At 40.6% G+C, this 16,796-nt stretch overlaps 1 protein-coding gene across 2 annotated transcripts in view; it reads left to right on the top strand.

The window, feature by feature from the left end:
* The window catches only part of Plppr5 (phospholipid phosphatase related 5), a 115,709-nt gene that overhangs the window by 78,791 nt on the left and 20,122 nt on the right, over positions 1–16,796 (top strand). For both annotated transcript variants that reach the window (XM_040751973.1, XM_040751972.1), the window contains one exon: positions 6,526–6,702. In XM_040751973.1, coding sequence (XP_040607907.1) covers positions 6,526–6,702 — 177 coding nt within the window. The remainder of the gene's footprint in view (positions 1–6,525; positions 6,703–16,796) is intronic.

Raw genomic sequence — 16,796 nt, 5'->3', positions numbered from 1 at the left:
GTTTAGGATCCCCCGTGGAAGGCCTTACTATCCTTGGGAAGTGGGTGAGGTCAGTGGGGGACATGTGAGGATGGGAGGGAAAGGAAAAGGGGATTGGTATGTAAAATAAGATTGTTTCTAAATAAAAATAAATAAATGGATAATCTACAAAAATTGTTCCAAATGACACTGGTCAAGTGAGACAATCTCTCTCCTTTTTTTTTTTTTTTTTTTTTTTTTTTAAGCTTTTAAAAGAAGCTTTTATTTTGTAGCATGTGTATTACAGGAAACAAAACGCAAGAAGCTAAGAACAGTCTCCCAGTCACAAGCAGTTCAGCTTGATGTGTCTTTCCAGATGCTGCAAATGTACATACATTTAGGGAATTGAGATTATACAGTATGTACCAAGCTTTCCCCCACATTGTGAATATTCACCAACTAAAAATCCCACGCTACATGAGTATTTTGATAACCAAGAATACACTACACCATCTCAGTCTGTCAGACAAATCTGTAATCCTGTCTTCCTTGGCAACAAAAATTTCATAGAAGACAAAAATGGCAGCAGGCTTCTAGATAGAAGTACTGGTGAAGTTACTATTAAGGTTCTGCATTCCCTCAATGCTCAGCTTAGAGAAACAAAAAAGCAGCAGACCAAGTAAGTACAGCATTCCTAAGTTTATCATCAGATGTATATACTAAAATGTGAAGGTGTTCCTGCTAAATAAATGTATCCTGTGGAGCACTGAAGATGCACCTATGGCATGGGTCCTCAGGATGTCAATCTTAACACAGCACAGTGCTGCAGATCTTGCCCTGTGAACCTTTCTGAGTTCCTCCAGTCAACCTAGCAACATGAATTAGCTCCCACTGTCCAGGCATGGCTTAGCTAATCTATGTTCAAGAGTCACCTCTTCTGTCAGCCTATGAAGCTATACTTTTAACCATATGCTCTCCTTAGGACATTCATGAAGTTCAGATGTTGTGGGATGAATTTTGTACACAATAAACAGGTATCTTCCCATATGCATGTATGTATGGATCCCTGGGTACAGCTGTAACTGTCTTCCAGATGTGGTGGTCCCAGCAAAGAGCTCTTCCTTCATCCCTCTTCTCTGCACAGCTCCCGTCCAGGATGATTCTACCGCCAGTATTACAAAGGCCACCCCAGAAGACAGCCCTTCCTTTAGGCACCGGGACTTATCTTCTAATACTTGTCAACATTCCACACTAACTGAAACGCACACCGGAACAATGGCCAGGCTGGTGGAAGCAACCACTAGGCACAGTGCCTTACCCTGCACTATTCTTTCCCTATCCACCTCCACCTGGTAACAGCATCTGCTCAGAGATAGAGTGTAACAATTCCACACAACCCCCATAAACATTCCTATGAAATAATAATCTCTAGAAAGTATTAACCCTCTATTTTTACCATGTGCATTTTTACATTAATTAGTACATGTGGGCACATACATGCCACTGTACTTGTATGGAGGCTACAAGACAATTAGTGAATCAGTTTTCTCCTTTATCATGTGGGTCATGGAGCACAAACTCAGGTCACCAGCTGAGTGGCAAGTGCCTTACCATCAGTCTATTATGCACATCTTCTTACTGTTCTGAGACAATGTCTATGTCGCCCTGGCTGGCCTGGAACTCACAAGATCCACCTGCCACACTTAAAAGTCTAAAGACTAGATGTTTCCAGTAACACTTCTGTTTCCCTAGCATACATACAGTGCAGTGCAGTAAATAAACTGCATATACCTATAAATAGCAATGTTCTGGTCTAGAACCTCTCCCATCTCTCTCAACCCAGTTTACATAACCGTTATTTTCTTTTTTGTGGAGGATATTAACAATTTCACTTCCTAAGAATTTTCCCTATGAATTTTAACACAACTTAAAAAGCACGTCTTTTCACTAACTCTACTGTCACACACGGGCAGCCTCTTCACCATCTAGGAAAACTAAGTGCTGTATATTTGGACTTGTCGTCTTCTGTATGCAGCACACATTGCACAAATAAGATGCACAGACAAAAGGACAATGGCTAATCTTGCATTACCAAAGCTTACATTAGTATTAGGCTCTTTACACACTCTCTTTCTTCCTCCCTCCCAAACCAGCACAACTATATATTGCTCAGAAGTGATCTTAGCATTCCATTTCCAAAAGACAGCATTTCACCACAAGTTTAAACAGGATAATCTACAACATGTATTATTTACTACATCTATCTTTAACATACTTTGTGCACTTCTAAACACCTAGAAGGTCTAGATGTTTCAGATGAGGACATAAATGTGTCCCCTATATACAGAGTAGTGTTGAAACCACACACATGTAACAATGGGTAGATCTCAAAGTGTCTTCTGCTAAGAGCATTCTGGTCTCCCACCTCCCCTGTATCACATGACACAGGACCTAACACTTGGATGAGACTTCCACAACCCCTTTCAGAAGACAACCTTGTATGACTTTAACACAGAGTATACAGAATGGGCTAGTTTACTAACTCTACTTTTGTCATACACTGGCAGCCCCTTTAATGCCTTCAAACTAAAGTTAGGACTCCTTTGTCCAGTATGTACAATATATACAGTATAGCAAGGCTAAATGAAATGTATATACGGGGTGATGGGTAAGCTAAAACTATCTAGAACACTAATGGAATCTTTTTGCAGTTTCTTCCCCCCCACCTCCTCAATCCATTGAACAAGTACACCTGGTACTGCTCTCAGAGGTGGGTTAGCAATTCTACTTCTAAACATAGTATCTCCAGTTTTTCAAAATCCATTTACACAAAGTTTTATTCTACTACTTCTACTTTTAAATGTATCAAACACTTTTACAATGGTTATTATCTGAGGTATCTTCTAAATGTAACCATCTGGGCTTTGACCCAATTTCTTTTCTCCCTTCTCTCTGCCTTCAAACCAGTAGACAAATACAGGCATATGCAATGCTTAGAAATTGGAACAAATTCGTATCCCCAAATCATTTACAGAGCAATCTTTCCTATAAATTTTAACAGTGTATACAATGTGCTAATTTTACTACTTTGTCATATATTAGCAACCTCTTTAACATTTAGAGACTAGAAGCTGAAATGTTTAGACATATTTGTCCATTATATACAGTACACACACAGCAAATATATAGAAATGGCATCTGAGAGGTCCCTTATGAAAACACTATCACACGACCTCGCTGCCTCCCAGCACTTCCTCCAAAGCACTGAGCAAGGACAGACGGAACTGCTCACAGAGGGGTTCATAATTCCACCCCAAAGGCAGCGTTTCGTGAATTTTAGCAAAAAGATATTTACAAAGTGATATTTTACTACCTCTACATTTAACATACGTTGGGCACTTCTAAACATCTAGATAGACCAGATGTTTCAAGTAAGGACTGTTGTCCACTATGAACACAGCAGTCCAGTAAACGGCACACTTATATCAAGAGTAATAATCAAAAAATTTTAACACAAAAAGAAAAATTTTAACACAAACGTATAAAATATTGTTCTACTACCTCTACTTTGTCATACACTGGCAACCTCTTTAACATCTAGAGTGACCAGATGTTGTAAATAGGATTCCTTTGTCCTTTATATAATTACATATGCTATTTACACAGCAAAGCCTAACAAAATGGGACAGTGGTTTCTTTTCCGCCCATGGAACACAATGACTTAGAGCTCTTCATTTCCTTCTCCTGGAAACCAGGGGACAAACACAATGTGGTCAGCTCAGGAGGGCTTTGGCTATTCCTCCCCAAACAATATTTCAAATGAATCCTAACAAAAGCGTATTTACATAATGTATTGTTTTACTACTACTGCTACTTATAAAATATATCAGGCACTTTAGAGTATCTAGAAAGATCTTTCCCAAAAAATACTTGGCATTGTCAAACACACATCACACTGTGAGATAGCGCGTTCGCGCAAGCACACACACACACACACACACACACACACACACACACACACACGGGGGGGTTGGAATGAATAAAATGTATACACAATAGAACACCAAAAACAGACGTCTTCACACAACCAATCTGGCTCCGGACCTCTTCTTCCTCCTGCTGGGTCCTCTGGCCTATTGAACAGACAAGGACGAGTGTCGCTCCTGGGGTCTTTTCTAGATGTGGCTTAAACAATTCCATTGCAAAGTCACTTCTGGAAGACACGTCTACGATGTTTTTTTAAGACGACTGGATACACACATGTGATGTCCTACCTCTACTTTACCCTGCGTCGGCAATCACTACAGCTACATGTCCAGATTTAGCCAAAGGTCTCTCTAAAAGGGTCGGGGGAAAGGTTGAGAGCAGCTTTTTCATATTATATACAAGGCCTTCTAAGGCGGCGGGCAAATCTTCGCCAGCGTTTCCGACTGGCCGCCTACGATGTCTCGTTCAGGCTTCTTTCGGTGGAAGGAGACCCCGCGCCCCCAGGACCGAACCTTCCTCCGGCCGCTATGCGGGGCTCGGCTCACCTTCCTCCAGGACCGTCGAGGCCTCATTCATCCAGGTCCGCGGGCTCGTCAATCGGGTGGTTCGCTCCCAGCGATGGCCGAGGGTTCCTGCGCAGATCCACCGCCTCAGGCTGCAGAGGCCCCGAAGGGCCAACCTTGGCCTTCGGGTGGCCCCATTCTGTCCGCCATGCCACGCCCGCCGACACCGGGAGAAGTCATGGAAGACCTGCCTGGAGCTTCTCTATGGGCCCGGCCCTGGAGAGCAGGGGTCCGGTGGGGTCAAGGAGGCCGCGCGCGGGGGGTCGCCGCCATCGCGGCGCTTCGCTGGCGGAGGAAGAGTCGCTGTAGGATCGCGGCTCGGCCGAGCCGGTGCTCGGGCTCCTAGGGTCCGAAGGACGCAGACCGAAGCTGCTCCCGGGCCCCCCGGCTCACCCGGCGCAGGCCGGAGGCGGTGGGGGGGCCGGGAGGAAGGAGGCCGCAGTGCCTAGCTCGCCACGCTCTCTGCCGGAACTGACTTGGCAGTTCTCCCTCTCTCCTTTTTTTAATATTTCTTTGAGAATATTGAGCTCTGAGACAAATTACAAAGTCCAGAACTTGGCCATGGAGAAAACTAGAATTGTTTGAACTGCTTATGCATGCATACATCTTCTGGCAGCTAACAGGCTGCAAACATTGCCCTGAAAAACAGCAAAAAAAGGATAATTAGTGTATTTCTTAGTGCTCTAAAATGGTCATTATGAACTAACAGCTTAGATACAGTTCTTTTAGTCTAATCTCATAAGCAAATGTATTTTCTGTCTGACTCAAGCTAACAGTCAAGATTATAGAATGTAATAGATATGTCTATCTATAACTGTTTTCCTGAGTGTGTTATCAGTACCAGATATTTACTGACATTAACACCATAAATCAACTTGTACTTTGAAACCTGCCTCTTTCATACTTTCTGTATCCTCTTGAAGTCAACAGGTTTGCTAATAGAATGATATGTGATTTAAGTTAGGAGAAATGAAGCTATAGAATAAGTGATGTTTTGAGAGGAGCCAAATTATTCCTGAGCATGCTTGCTCACCCTGGATTTATTTCCTTTACCTTAACCAGTTGACCCTGAGTGTTCTTTATTGACATTTAATCTCATGCTTTCAGATAACAACATAAAAGCCAGCCTTGGTTGTTCACTGTATGGACTACCTTCACATCAATTTGGTAGAAATCTCCATTTCATTTTTCTAGCTATTTTTTAATTCTGCTTTGATCAAGTACAGCACATACAAATGGAAACACCAATACATCATCAGTTTATCCCCTGTAACATCAATGTTAAGCATAACGTAGCATAAATTCAGATGAAACAAAAGTGCATAAAATGATAGTAGGATGAATGGTAGGAGATCACTTGGAATAACTGCTCATGTTCCTAGCTGACTGCTGCTGTTACATAAGAACTGGTTGTTATTGGACTGAAGAGATGGCTTAGCAGTAAGAACACTCACTGCTCTGGTGGAGGACTTGAGTTGGTTCCCAGCACTACCGCCCCACTGCTAACAATTACCCATAACTCCAGTTCCAGTTGATTTGTTACATCTTGCCACTACCTGCAATCATGTGTACATACACACAATTTTTAAAAAATGGTCATTAGTAACAAATGGCCATGACAGATACATAAAGTTAAATAATTGGCAATCTTAAATTCCATATTTAAGAAATCATCATGAGAAATTTCATTTCAGGTGTGGTGGCACACACCTATAATCCCAGCATCCAAAGTCAGCTTTCCCTATGTAGGGAGTTGGAAACCAGCCAGCAAATAATTAACTTTTTTTTTAATTTTATTTTCCAGTTTAAATTTAGATATGAAACAAGGTTGCTTCACAAGTCAGTTCCAGGTCCCTCTCCTTTTTAAATTACTGGAATCATAAACTATAGTTGATGAGTAAAACCACACAGTCACATAGAGTTGATAAATATATCTTTGTAATTTATACATAATGTAATTCATGTGAATATCAAGAAGATGCTTTTGTGAAAAGTCTTGTTTTATTTGCTATTTCAGATGTACATTACCAACACTATCAAAGCCAAAGGCACCAGACTTGCTAAACCTGTTCTATGCTTGGGATTAATGTGTTTGGCCTTTCTTACTGGACTCAACAGAGTAGCAGAATATCGAAATCATTGGTCAGATGTGATAGCAGGCTTTCTAGTTGGAATATCTATAGCAGTATTTCTGGTAAGTACAATTTTTAAATTAATATTATTGAAATTAAGAACAATCTTATTTTACATACCAATCCCAGTTCTTTCTCCCTCCTGTCTTTCCATTCCTTCCACCAAACCCCATTCCACCTCTGAAACTACTCCTCAGGGAGGGTCAGGCCTCCCATAGGGGATCATCAAAGTCTGTCACACCATTTTAACAGTACCTAGGCCCTCTCCCATTTATCTAGACTGGGAGAGTGTCTCCCCCACCATAGGGATGGGTTCCCAAAGCCCATTCGTGCCGGTAAGTACAATGTTTTAAAAAAACGTTTGTTTTTAAATAAACTTGAATATTACCTCTAAGAAAATGCAAGGATGAATCATTGTGATAAATTATGTGATAATATATATGTTTTTGATTACTTATTTCTTCTTTCTTATATTTATTCTTAAGATTAGGCTTGGGTAGGAATAACAGATAAATTCTACACTTGAAATACTTTTATATAAAATGGAGCAGAGCTAAAAACAGTCCTTCTCAAATAGTATTTTACATTTATTTATGGGGGTCCTGCATGTGCCATGGCTTGCATGTGTAGATACAAAAGACAACTTGTGAGAGTCTGTTCTCTCCTTCTACCATGTGAGGGTGGAGAGTTAAATTCAGGTCATAAAGTACTTTTATCCACTAAGCCATCTCGCCTGTCCCTCCTCAGTCAGTATTGTAGAGTCTGTTGTTTGTATGTTCACAAAATTCCTCAGTATATGTTGCCTCTAGTGTATTAAAATGTCCTCAAGGGTCCAAGTGCCTCATGCCTTCAATCTGTGCACTCCATGAGGTCTGTGCCACAAATGTTCCCACTGCCTAGGACTTTAAGAGCATCATTTCACCATGGGGACTGAAATAGTCAGAGACTATGATAGGGACACTAACATCTCTGGTCATGTTTTCTACAGAATGAAGAAGATGCAGAGCCTTGTAATGGAGAGCTAACTGCGTGCCTGCTAAAACATATATTTACCATGTATCTATAATTTTGTTCATTAGAAGATTTCAGTCTGAGTAGAAATTATCCATCCATTATTTGTCGGGGTTTATACCATCTTACCCAGATGACCAAGTGCATAGTTTATAAATCAAAAGGCTTTTACAGTGACGCAGTATAGTTTAAGGAACACTTTACTTCCATTTTAATTCAGCTTGATTTGTTTTTCACTATACTTGCTTCATCCTTCCTCAGCCTCCTGTCTCTAGTTAATAATCAGTAGGCAAAAAACGTGTATGAACTTTTCATTTATGTGTTTGGGTGCAATTTATGTACCTAGAATTGGTAATGATGTGCTTCCTATAGATCCTCCTGTACTCTCAGACAGCATCTTACTGCCTTACCCAGATCCTTTAAAATCAGAATCCTAGTGTCTTCTCAGACATGTCCCCATCTGAGAACTCGATAAAAGAAGAGCTATGTGAGAGGAAGATCACCATACACAGAGTAGGGAGGTCGTATGTTATTTTATTAGAGAAAAATCACTTACATGAGAAGCCGAGAATTGAGATCAGCACTCTGCTGGTCTCAGCACCTCCATGGGAACCCAAGAGAGAGCCCTCTCCTCTTTCCCCTAGCTCTTTATCTCCCACATACCTGTGGTCACCCCCAAATGGGTGTGGTTAGTGCTAAAGGTACTTGATCTCTCCCTACAGAGCTACTCTGTGGATCTTGCCTGAGCTCAAGTCCCTATATTGTGCATACTCAATCTAAGAATGTATATTACACACATTCTAAGATTGTCCTTCAAATATTATGATGCAAGAGAAAAATGACCCCATGAAAAGGTCACACCAAAATGGTGCTACAACCACATAACTAAACATGAAATGTGTTCTGATTAATGAATATTTGTGAATGTAAGTGCCTATAGGTAACAATTGATGAATCAAGGAAGATCATGTAAGTGTGGTCTGTCTCCAGTGTGAGAGTTTTCTTTGAGGGTTAGTCAATTCTTTAAACTCCCCTTCCCCCTCTTCCACCTTAAAATAAAATACGGTCAAGTCCCTACTTTAATGCAAGCACTGTTCTTGGTGACATGAATAAATATCTAAAATAAGAGAGAGAGAGATAGCTCAGATACTTAAGCATGCTACAATCCAGTAGGAAAACAGACATGCAACTTTATAGATTATTAAACACAATTTACCAATATGTACTGAAGATATTAACTTACTGGGGTGACTTAGCCTTCAGGAAGAAGTGATGTTATCAACTTGGGAAGGTTATAAAGAGCATGGGTCTAGATTCTAGGTAAGGAATGAGAACAAAGCATGGGTCACAGAGATAATGTGAAAGGCTATATAAGGACATCAAGTGTAGAGCCCTTTCTATATGGCAAACCCAGGACACAGCTTATGCATGAGAAAGCATAGCATTCTCAAATGGTACCAGTCTCCCAACACGAATGGTAGCAGGGATGGAAAGGTTCTGTGTGCCAGGAGAATAACTTGGACTTTTGTTTAAAATGTAGGTGAGTTAGTAGCTCCTGCTTTCAAACCAGGAAAAATAGAGAAGGTTTGCTTCAGTCCAAGTGTTTTCATGCACTCATTTTTTCCCATTGCATGCTTTACTGAGCCTGTCTGTGCTCCAGCATCCCTGTTTAAATGAGGATAATCACAACCTCCCCAAAGACGCAAGCTTGAACTTACAGAAGGAAAAACAAAATAGTACATGCTTAGTGAACACCCCGGGAATGAGTGATGTACAATTCCATAAGTGATAGTTTGTTTCCACTCATTACCTTCTACCATATGAGATAGGTGTTTTAAAAATATGCTCTAGAATAAAATTGCAGGTGAAAAAACAAGGACACATGTTATGAAGAACCAGGGAAATAAAACAGTGTAAACTGGACCACAGAGACAGAAAGAGATGGGAGTGCCTTTGGAAGAGAAAGGGAAGAATTATAGCCTGAGGGAACACAAGATGATATGGAAGAGGTACAGGAAACAACTTGTGATGACTCCCAGTGTTCTCATTTGGATAACCCAGTAGAGCATTTATTTTGTGCAGCCACTCCAACTCTGGCTTGCAAATGTCCTGCAATTATCTTGCAGTGTTTTCAAGATTCTAAAATGATTCCAAAATAAAATTAACATCAGTCTACTCCAAACTGATGTCTTGATTCAAGGACACCTCCTCTCATCACCCATTATCTATATCTAGCATTTACATCTGACTCATTCTCTACTTCCTCACCCACAACCAGTGATTCATCTACTTCAAGTTCATTTCCACTACCCAATTATTCCAGTGTCTTATATTAGTCCTTCTAACCAGAACTTCTTACTTCCTATCTCATGTACAGCTACAGTTCCGACATCCCTCACACCACCACATTGTTGGTTTTGTCTATATTGTAGTAATTCATTGTCAGTAACAAGACAAAACCAAATTTTCCCTGACACCTCAGCTCCGTACACGGATCTGATTGCTTAGTTCCTAGTGAAAGGTATCCTACCTTTTTCACTGTGTACATAAATTCAGCTCTTGGAATCATAATCAGCCTCCTTACTTTGTCAAAAGCAACCCTGCCCTTCTTACAATTTGTTCTCTGGGAATTCCTTTTCTGTGTATTTCAGTTGCAAGTTAGAAAGGAGGATATAGAAGTCCTGCCTTTTCATGTGTGTGATCCTGGATATGTCACTCACATCTCCCTATTTCCCCCAAATAAAGTGAAACCTTCCCCAAGTCACACGCAAGACATCTCCTCTCCTAAGTCTCTTCTTTGTGTTTCTCCCTAACACATTATAGCTCCAAGATACCACACCTTATGTTTTTGCTTTACCACACATCTTTTGCAAATAAGCTTTTGTGGAGAAATAATTTTTTTTTACTTTGCTCACTGCTTATCTTTTCAAGCATATAAAATAGGGGCTTGTATATGACCAAATTAATGAATTTAATTTGCTACCCAGAGTTCTTTGAAAGACTCAATGCCCATCCCTTACACCTATATTTCATCCTCTACATAGCAAAGATTTGGCTCAGACAAAACCCACTTTTCTTTTCTTTTTTTTTTCTACTTATTTTTTGAAATCTCGGGAAAATGGGTCTTTGATTTCTTGTATGGTGGCTATGTTTTATTTAAAAGATAAACATAATCAAGTCAGACACATAAATACTATATTGTAAGGATAAATTTCATGGAAGCTATTGCATACTTGATCTGGTAAGATCAATAAACTTTGACCTCCTTAAAAAATGTCTGCTTTAACTATGTAAAGTAAATGAGTAACATAATTAAAAACCGTCTCTCTGTTGTTTGCTGATGAGAGAAGGTGAACATAGCAACTTCTTGCCTCTGGAATATTTGGGTCATCATATTACAGTTGGCTTTTAGTTTTGAAATTGGTGATAAAAATTAATGAAAAATCAGAGAAAATAGAAGTCACTTAAAACTCCATGCTCTTAAATTTTGCTTGTGTTGGAACAAGTGTATGCAGTGATTTTTTTCATAGCAAGAAACCCTTGTTTACAGAAATTATAATAGAAAATAGCCTGAATGCTAAAAGTTCAAATAAATGTGAAGAATAGAATTATAATGATGAATACATCTCCTAAGATAGCATAAAACTAAATTCAATGAATCTACGTATTTAACATTGTCGATCAGTTTGTCTAACTTAAACAGCACTTTTAGAAATCTTTCCTATATTCCTATTGTGCATTCTGTCTTTAGAATATTAAACTGGATGAGTTAGGAGAGAATTAAGTATGGATCTATTCTTTTTTCTGTTATTTTAAAATTTAAATTAGAAACAATCTTGCTTCACATGTCAATCCCAGCTCCTTCTCCCTCACCTCCTTCCATGCCCCCCACCAACTCCCACAACTCTCAAATTAGTCCCCACTCCCCTCCACAGGGAGGATGAGGAGGATGAGGCCCTCCATGGGGGAATCTCCAAAGTCTGTTATATCATCCGGGGCAGGGCCTCGCCCTTCCACCCCAATGTGTTCAGGCTGAGTGACCATCTTTCCATGTGGAATGGGCTCCCATAGTCCGTTCATATGCCAGGGATAAATATTGATCTACTACCCGAGGCCCCATAGATTGCTGAGATCTCCTCACTGATACCCAGATTTAGGGGGTCTGGATAAGATCCATGCTGGTCTCTCAACCATCAGTCTGTGGTCCATGAGTTCGCCGTTGTTCAGGTCAGCTATTTCTGTGGGTTTCATCAATCTGGTCTTGGCACCTTTGCTCATCACTCCTCCCTCTCTGCAACTGGGTTCCAGTAGTTCAGTTCATTGTTTAGTTGTGGGTGTCTGCCTATGCTTCCATCAGCCACTGGTAAAGGCTCTAGGATGGCATATAAAGTAGTCGTCAATCTCATTTTCAGTGAAGGGCATTTAACGTAGCCTCTCCACTATTGCTTAGAGTACCAGTTAGTGTCATCCTTGTAGATCTCTAGAAATCTCAGAAGTGCCAGATCTCTCCCCAAAACTATAATGACTCCCTCTATTATAGTGTCTCTCATCCTGCTCTCTATTCTTCCCTCTACTCAACTTCCTACTCTCCCATGTCATCCTCTCCCATCCTCTTCTCTCCCTCTCTTTGTTCCAGTTCCCTCTTCCCTCCCCGCCCCCATATTCCCCATCCTCTCAGGAGATCCTGTCCCATTCCCTTTCTCCAGGGAAACATGCATATTTGTCTTAGGGTCCTCCCTGTTTCCCAGATTCTCTGACAGTGAAATTGTAGGCTGGCCCTCCCTGACCCATGCCTAAAATCCACAAATGAGTAAGTACATACCATGTTTGTCTTCTTGTGACTGGGTTACCTCACTCAGGATGGTTTCTTCTAGTGCCATCCATTTGCCTGAGAATTTCAAGATTCCGTTGTTTTTTTTTTTCTACTGAGCAGTACTCCATTGGGTAAATGTACCACATTTTCTCTATCCAGTCTTCAGTTGAGGGGTATCTAGGTTGCTTCTAGGTTCTGGTTATTACAAATAATGCTGCTATGAACATAGTGGAACAGATGTCCTTGTTGTATGAATGCACATCTTTTGGGTATATGCCTAAGAGTGGAATTTCTGGATCTTGTGTTAGACTGATTCTCATTTTCCTGAGGAATCTCCATACTGATTTCCAAAATGGCTGTACTAGTTGGCACTCCCCCTAGCAGTAGAGGAGTGTTCCCCTTTCTCCACATCCACTCCAGCAACTGTAATTGGTGTTTTATATTTTAGCCATTCTGACAGGAGTAAGATGGAATCTCAGAGTTGATTTGGTTTGCATTTCCCTGAAGACTAAGAATGTTGAGCACTTTTTCAAGTGTCTCTCAGCCATTTGAGACTCCTCTATTGCGAATTCTCTATATAGTTCTGTAGCCCACTTTTTAATTGGATCCTTTGGTGTTTTGGAGACTTGCTTCTTGAGTTCTTTGTAAATTTTGGAGATCAACCCTCTGTCAGACGTGGGCTTGATGAATATCTTTTCCCATTCTTGGGTTGCCTTGTTTTCTTGTTGACTGTGTCCTTTGCCTTACAGAAGCTTCTCAGTTTCAGGATGTACTGTTTATTAATTGTCGATCTCAGTGTCTGTGCTACTGGTGTTATGTTTAGGAAGCAGTCTCCTGTACCAATTCATTCAAGGATACCTCCCACTTTCTCTTCTAAGAGGTTCAGTGTGGCTATATTTATGTTGAGATCATTGATCCATTTGTACTTAAGTTTTGTGCATGGTGACAGATATGGATCTATTTTCAGTCTTCTACATGCCAGCATCCAGTTATGCCAGCACCATTTGTTGAAGAAGCTTTCTTTTTTCCATTGTATAATTTTTAGCTTATTTGTCAAAAATCAAGTGTGTGGGTTAATATCAGGGTTTTCAATTCAGTTCCATTGGTCTACCTGTCTATTTTTTGTGCCAATACCAAGCTGTTTTCAGGACTATATCTCTATAATAGAGCTTGAAGTCAGGGGTGGTGATGCCTCTGGAAGTTCCTTTATTGTTCCAGTTCTTTTGGCAATCCGGGTCTTTTGTTTTTACATATAAAGTTTATTATTGTTCTTTGAAGGTCTATAAAGAATTGTGCTGTCATTTTTATGGGGATTGCTTTGAATTTCTAGATTGCTTTTGGCAAGATTGCCATTTTTACTATGTTGATCCTACCTATCCAAAAGCATGGAAGATCTTTCCATTTTCTAGTACCTTATTTAATTTCTTTCTTTAAAGACTCAAAGTTTTGCTATACAGGTCATTCATTTGTTTGGTTAGTGTTACCCCAATATGTTTTATATTGTTTGTGTCTATTGTAAAGGGTGATGTTTCTCTGATTTCTTTCTCATCTCTTTATTGTTTATGTATAGTAGGGCTACTGCCACTTTGCTGAAGGTGTTTATCAGCAATAGGATTTCCCTGGTAGAATTCTTTGGGTCGCTTACGTAGACTATCTTATCATCTGCAAATAGTGAAAGTTTGACTTCGTCCTTTCCAATTTGTGTCTCCTTGATCTCCTTTTATTCTCTTATTGCTCTAGCAAGAACTTAAAGTACAATATTGAAGAGACCTGGAGAAAGTGGAGAGCCTTGTCTTGTTCTTGATTTTAGAGGAATTACGTTGAGTTTCTCTCCATTTAGTTTGATGTTGTCTGTTGTTTTACTTTATGTTGCTTTTATTATGTTTAGGTATGTTCCTGTTATCCCTGATATTTCCAAGACCTTTACCATGAAGGGGTGTTAGATTTTGTCAAAGACTTTTTCTGCTTCTAGTGATATGATCATGTGATTTTTCTTTTGCAGTAGATTACATTGATAGATTTTCATATGTTGAACCATCCCTGCAAAATACTTTTGCATCAATATTCATGAGCGATATTGGTCTATAGTTCTCTTTCTTCATTGTGTCTTTGTGTGGTGTGGGTACCAAGCTAATTGTAGCCTCAAAAACAGAGTTTGGCAATGAACCTTCTCCTTCTATTGTATGGAACTCTTTGAGGAGCATTGGTATTAGCTCTTCTTTGAATTTGTGGTATTATTCTGCACTAAAGCCATCTGGGCCTGGACTTTTTTTGGTTAGATTTTTTTTTTTGGTTTTTACGAGACAGGGTTTCTCTGTATTGTTTTGGAGGCTATCGGTCCAGCCCAGCCTCAAACTCACAGAGATCTGCCTGCCTCTGCCTCCCGAGTGCTGGGATTAAAGGCGTGCGCCACCACCACCCGGCTGGTTAGGAGATTTTTGATGACTGCTTCTATTTCATTAGGGATTATATATCTGTTTAAATTACTCGGGCTTTGGTGGCGCACGCCTTTAATCCCAGCACGCGGGAGGCAGAGGCAGGCGGATCTCTGTGAGTTTGAGGCCAGGCTGGACCGACAGCCTCCAAAACAGAGAAACCCTGTCTCGTAAAACCAAAAAAAAAATACTTATCTGTTCTTTTTGTTTGTTTGCTTTTTCCTAGTTAAAATAATTCTTTTTTATTCAACTTTTTGCATGAGTTACTCCTAGTTTCCTCTCCCTTCCCTCTCCCCTGACACCTCAAAACTCCCAACCCCCTACCCTACTCCATCTCTCATCAACTCCACAGTTGGGAGTTGAGAAGGGTTTCTATGAGGAATTTTCAGAGTCTGTCATATCATCCTGTGCAGGGTCTAGGTCCTCCCCTCTGTGTCCAGGCTAAGAGAGCATCCCTCCATGTGGAATGAGCTCCCAGATTCTATTTGAATGCCAGGAATAAATACTGCTCTACTCTCCAAGGTCTATAGATTGTCAAGGCCTCTTCTCTGACACCCTGGTTCTGGGGGGGCATATCTGGATCAATCCCATGCTGGCCTCTCAGTCATCAGTCTGGAGTCCATGTGCTCCCCCTTGTTTAGGTCAGCTGCCTCTGTGGGTTTTGCCAGCCTGATCTTGAGTCCTTTGCCCATCACTCCTCTTTGCAACTGGGTTCCAGGAGTTCAGTTCGGTTTCTAGCTGTGGGTGTCTGCCTCTGCTTCTGTCAGCCACTGGATGAGGGTTCTAGGATGGCATGTAAGGTAGTCATCAATCTCATTATCATGGGAGGACATTTTATGTAGCCTTAATGCCAGTTGGTGTCATTCTTGTAGATCTGTGAAGATCTCACTAGTGCCAGATCTCTCCTCCAACTTATAATGGCTCCCTCTGCTACAGCATCTCTTATCTTTCTCTCCTCTATTCTTACCCTGGCTCAATCTTCCTGTTCCCTGTGTACTCCTCTCCCCTCCTCTTTTCCCTCTCTCTTTCTCCCATCTCCTTCTGCCAATATTGAGTCCATAAATTTCATAATGCAACAATTATAGGAAGAGAAATGTGAATACATAAAAATGTATTAATACGCCGGGTATTGGTGGCACACGCCTTTAATCCCAGCACTCGGGGAGGCAGAGTCAGATGGACCTCTGTGAGTTCAAGGCCAGCCTGTTCTACAGAGCGAGTGCCAGGACAGCCTCCAAAACAATACAGAGAAACTCTGTCTTGAAAAGCCAAAAAAAACATTTATTAACCAAAAATATGTATGATAGTGGTTATTTTTTGTAAGCTTTTTAGGAGAATATAGACTTACACGAATGGAAGCCATGTTACGAGAAGCTTTTTCCTTGAGAAGGAGCCGTTCCGCCAGCCTGGTTCCAGATCCGCATCAGTCCCAAATAAACACACAAGACGCTGTATTAATTATGAAGCTGTTGGCCTTGCTTGTTTCTTATTGGCCAGCTCTGACTTAAGTAATTACCCCATAATTGTTAATCTAAGTATGTCTCTTACCGGAGAGGTTTCCGGGCTTCCTACCCCAATGGCGTTACATCTCGACTCCCTTGTGTTTCTCCTTCCCAGAGTTCTCCTGGACTCCTAATCCCTCCTATCTTGGTTCCCTATAGGCTCAACAGTACTTTATTGACATAAGACTTCCCCAACAAAGCCATTGATATAAAACTACAGTGTTTGAAAGGAAATTAAATTATACACATAAAATTTTATATTTGACAATTTGTGACTAGGTTGTATGTTCATTCATTAGTGTGCTCATTCATGAATGGTGTCACTCACCATGATAGTTGAGTATAGAGGCAGCAAACTTCAGGCAGGTTTCCTGATTTGTGCAGTGTCTTAGAAG

The sequence above is a fragment of the Mesocricetus auratus genome, unplaced genomic scaffold (assembly GCF_017639785.1).
Source record: "Mesocricetus auratus isolate SY011 unplaced genomic scaffold, BCM_Maur_2.0 Super-Scaffold_100009, whole genome shotgun sequence".
In the NCBI taxonomy this organism is placed as follows: Eukaryota; Metazoa; Chordata; class Mammalia; order Rodentia; family Cricetidae; genus Mesocricetus; species Mesocricetus auratus.
This window is presented reverse-complemented; position numbering and strand designations above follow the sequence as displayed.